The 5142-nt window shown below is 37.8% G+C and overlaps 1 protein-coding gene across 1 annotated transcript; it reads right to left on the bottom strand.

Annotated features, from left to right (window-relative positions):
* Positions 1–407: 407 nt before the first annotated feature.
* On the bottom strand, positions 408–2858 carry LOC145857985 (olfactory receptor 2A25). Its single transcript, XM_082955584.1, has one exon. The coding sequence runs from the start codon at positions 2495–2497 to the stop codon at positions 1565–1567; it is 933 nt and encodes a 310-aa protein (XP_082811710.1). The 5' UTR covers positions 2498–2858; the 3' UTR covers positions 408–1564.
* Positions 2859–5142: the final 2284 nt, after the last annotated feature.

Raw genomic sequence — 5142 nt, 5'->3', positions numbered from 1 at the left:
AAAATGGAGATTTCCTCAATGGTGCTTCCAGTGCTCTCGCAGATGCCATAATGGGACAGATACACTGACGTGATGTTGATCTAAGTCTATAGATCTTTCACTACTAGAGGAAAACTTTACTGCCCATTTGTGGAAACAGAACTTATTGGCACCTTACATCAATTTGCTCTTTCCCCCATCCTCCTGAAACACACATACAGTACATATCCACTGACATTCTAGAAGAACATTGGGTCAGAAACACAGCAGCATCCCTGATTTGACTTTACTACAGTGCTTTACAGTACTATGACAGTAAAATACATTTAACGGAAATAAATAAGAATTTACAGAAATAAAATCAATACAAACAATTATGTTGATGATAAAAACAAATGTACCGTATAAGCATTCAGTTCTGGCAGCTCACATCTTGACAGATATTCCTGTCAGTCCTGGGATTCAAACCAGTAACCCTGGCCCTACTGCTGTATAATCTAAAGTCATAATTGGTACCAGTTTAGGTTCAGCTTTCTGATCTACTTGGTCCTAATCCCTATATAATAGGGTGCAACAGTGGTGGGAACAGAACATAGCCACAGGAAGTAGGGGTGCTGAGGGTGATGCAGCACCCCCTGAAAAATCGGAATTAATAACAAATATGAATATTTTTGGATAACTTTTTTTCTCATAAAAGTAGCACACTGGGCCTTTACTAGTCCTGCATTAGCGGACCGATGTAGCCTTCTGTAGCACAGGCATAGTATTTTTTCCCCCCCGTGGATATGGAACAGAATAAACTGTACAGATATTTCTGGTTACTGTAAACAACAGAAAAAAAGAATGGCTGTAGAGAAGTTGATGAAAGTGATCAAGTGGGGAGCACACGTATTAAAAACCTACTTTCGTGACTCCTTTGAGGCTTTCAAGCAAACAAGTCATATTTTGACATATGAGAGCACAACTAACACAAAAGGTGAAACCAAATGACTTAATATGATACATATACCATGCAGGTTGCTCAGTGCACTTTCAACACAGGAGAGTTTTACAATTGCTAAGTGAGATAAAATGGTTATGGGAATAAAATAAAAATGGCATAAGCCATCACTGCCAGAATAAGTAAGCACTCATTACATATACATTGCAGAAAAAGCCTGCAATATACAACCTTCGTGAGAGATTCCCTTTATTTCTGCCTCATGGCAAAATGTGTAGAACTGCAGGAAATAAACTTGAAAACTGCAACTGAAAAACAAAAAAATTCAAGAAGACAAACGTTTTATGGAGATGGGCAGGTATACAGCTGTCCTGAAGTTAGGTGGGCCAAGAGTCCAGATCTGGCAGAATGGTTTTAGGTGTAGGGTCTTCCCAAAGATCCCACTCAGCATCTGTTTGAGCTTAGTCTGAAGGTAGGGAGGGCAGCTCCCCTTGATGCTCTCTAGTTATGCAGTTAACTAGCTAATATGACACAAAACATTCTCAGTTACAATACATGATAAACTTGATGCAATTTTTACAGTCAATTATAGCAACTATAAGTAAGAAAAAACATAATTCAAAATTACACAAAGGAACTATCAGGTTATGTTTCAGGGTTAAGGCCTAGTACCTTGTTACAAGCATGCCTGATTTTAACTATCCTAACGCCATACATGAAAGGATTGAAAATTGGTGGACATATCAGAAAATAAACAAATAAAATAGTGCGAAGTACAGGTGGAAGATCTGCAGTTTCATATCTGCCTTGTAGAATCAAAAATAACCATCCAAAGTAGAAGTTCAGCATAGAGGCTATATGTGGTATGCATGTGTTAAATGCTTTCTGTTTTGTCTTTTTTGAAGACTTTAAACATATTTGTAGAATTCTGACATATGAGTATATGGTAGGAAATAAAGTACAAGAAACATAAACCACAGTGACAAGAAGACCCCATATATTATTCAGCATAGTATTTGAACAGGCAAGCTTGACTACTGAGTAGTTATCACAATACAGTCTGTCTAGAATGTTACCACAAAATTGCAGTCGCAAACTCAGGGAGATATTGATGGCGATGAAGAAAAAAGAAAACAACCAGGACAGCAGAATTAAGCCACAAATTATTTTAGGTGTCATAATACTATTATATCGTAGAGGATAACAAATAGAAATGTACCTGTCATAGGACATAACTGCTAAATTACTAACTTCTGTTAGAGCACATGTGTACAACACATAAACCTGGAGATAACAATAAAGAAGGGAAATATCATTTGTGTCAGAGAGTAAATAAAACATGAGAGCAGGAAACAAACCAGTGCTCCCATACAACTGATTGACAAACAAAGCACATAGAAACAGATACATGGGTTCATGAAGGCTTCTTTCAACGCAGATAACTCCAATAAGCAAAGCATTGGCAAGAATGATGACAAAATATAATATAGTTACTACAGCAAAGTAGAAATACTTCAATTGTCCGATATCACCGTATGCAGCAAGCCTAAAGACCTTAAAGTGAGTAGAGTTTTCCATGGTCCTGGGATTTAGCAAAGATGTGCTGTCAATGTTTGAAGAAGAGCTGCAAATCTTCCTACTGTAGCTTACATATAAGTCAAATTGATGAAATCACAAAGAACAGACAACCTAAATGGATAATTCCTTGATTAGTTGATTCAGTAATAGATTTCCCCACATCTGCAGTATACTCACCAATATAGACAGCTTTTCATTCTCCTGATAACATAATTCAAACAATATTATTCTTTGTATCCTGCACTCATGTAACTTTACATTCAAATGCTAAATAATACACTGATTACATGTCTTCTAAATCCAAAATGAAGACTGCTCTTTTCTAATCCATGATGTCCTCAAACTCAGCTCCTCACTTGATTCTTATACTTGTGAGATATTAAAAAAAGCCTGCCATGGTGTGATATGCAAAGGATTACCAATACCTGGGGATACCTGGGGATAATTAGACATTTTCAGAGTCAAGGAAACCATATAGAGGAAAACAGATACCATGTTCATCACATGCCCTCCAGGGTGTTCAAATGCCTTTTTAAATGAAAAATCCACCCAAAACGCTCAATCTTATAATTTAAATAACACTAATATGTGACAACAATATTTTTTTGTGACCAATGTTTCATTTTGGCTTTTTAATAGGGATGGTAGCAACATATGAAAATTGCTGTGGAAATCTGTTGCAGCTCAAGTTGACTTCAAAATCCACATTGCAATGCTCTCTCTATGGGCTGGCTGGCTAGCTAGCAAACATAGCTATGCACAGTAATACCAAAGACAATATTACATTTACATTACATTTACGTCATTTAGCAGACGCTCTTATCCAGAGCGACTTACAAATTGGTGCATTCACCTTATGATATCCAGTGGAACAACCACTTTACAATAGTACATCTATATATTTTTTTTTGGGGGGGGGGGGGGGGGGGGGGGTAGAAGGATTACTTTATCCTATCCCAGGTATTCCTTAACCTGTTATGGCTAGGGGGCAGTATTTTCACGGCTGGATAAAAAACGTACCCGATTTAATCTGGTTACTACTCCTGCCCAGTAACTAGAATATGCATATAATTATTGGCTTTGGATAGAAAACACTCAAAAGTTTCTAAAACTGTTTGAACGGTGTCTGTGAGTATAACAGAACTCAAATGGCAGGTCAAAACCTGAGAGATTACTTTACAGGAAGTGGCCTGTCTGACCATTTCTTGAACTTCTTTGCCATCTCTATCTTTTACAAAGGATCTCTGCTCTAACGTGACACTTCCTACGTCTTCCATGGGCGCTCAGAGCCCGGGAAAAACCTGAATGTCGTCATCCCAGCCCCAGGCTGAAACACATTATCGCCTTTCTCAAGTGGCCGATCAAGGGACTGTGGGCTTAGGCGCGTGCCCTGGCCGCCCCCGTCTTTGTGATTTTTCCTCTGTTTGCCGAAAAGGAGATTCCCGGTCGGAATATTATCGCTTTTTTACGAGATAAATTGCATAAAAATTGATTTTAAACAGCGGTTGACATGCTTCGAAGTACGGTAATGGAATATTTCGATTTTTTTTGTCACGAATTGCGCCATGCGCGCAACCCTGATTTACCATTTCGGATAGTTTCTGGGACGCACGAACAAAACGCCGCTATTCGGATATAACGATGGATTATTTGGGACCAAACCAACATTTGTTATTGAAGTAGCAGTCCTGGGAGTGCATTCTGACGAAGACAACAAAGGTAATAAAATTTTTGTTATAGTAAATCTGATTTTGGTGAAGGCTAAACTTGCCGGGTGTCTAAATAGCTAGCCCGTGATGGCTGGGCTATGTACTTAGAATATTGCAAAATGTGTTTTCACCAAAAAGCTATTTTAAAATCGGACATATCGAGTGCATAGAGGAGTTCTGTATCTATAATTCTTAAAATAATTGTTATGCTTTTTGTGAACTTTGTAAAATGTAAAAATGTAAATTCTGAGAGAAAAGAATAGGAGGAACTATAGAAGTGTGGTTTGCATGTTTTTTTTTGGTCCCGTGTGGCTCAGTTGGTAGAGCATGGTGTTTGCAACGCCAGGGTTGTGGGTTCGATTCCCACGGGGGGCCAGTATGGAAAAAATGTATGAAATGTATGCATTCACTACTGTAAGTCGCTCTGGATAAGAGCGTCTGCTAAATGACTAAAATGTAAAATGTAAAAAAATGTGAACGTTTATCGTGAGTAATTTAGTAAATTGTTAGTAAATTCCTCGGAAGTTTGCGGGGGTATGCTAGTTCTGAACGTCACATGCTAATGTAAAAAGCTGTTTTTTTATATAAATATGAACTTGATTGAACAAAACATGCATGTATTGTATAACATAATGTCCTAGGTGTGTCATCTGATGAAGATCATCAAAGGTTAGTGCTGCATTTAGCCGTCTTCTGGGTTTTTGTGACATTATATGCTAGCTTGAAAAATGGGTGTCTGATTATTTCTGGCTGGGTACTCTGCTGACATAATCTAATGTTTTGCTTTCGCTGTAAAGCCTTTTTGAAATCGGACAGTGTGGTTAGATAAAGGAGAGTCTTGTCTTTAAAATGCTGTGAAATAGTCATATGTTTTAAAAATGGAAGTTTTTGTATTTTTGAGGAATTTGTAATTCGCGCCACGCCTATCATTGGATA

The sequence above is a fragment of the Salmo salar genome, chromosome 09 (assembly GCF_965601325.2).
Source record: "Salmo salar chromosome 09, fSalSal1, whole genome shotgun sequence".
Classification (NCBI taxonomy): domain Eukaryota; kingdom Metazoa; phylum Chordata; class Actinopteri; order Salmoniformes; family Salmonidae; genus Salmo; species Salmo salar.
This window is presented reverse-complemented; position numbering and strand designations above follow the sequence as displayed.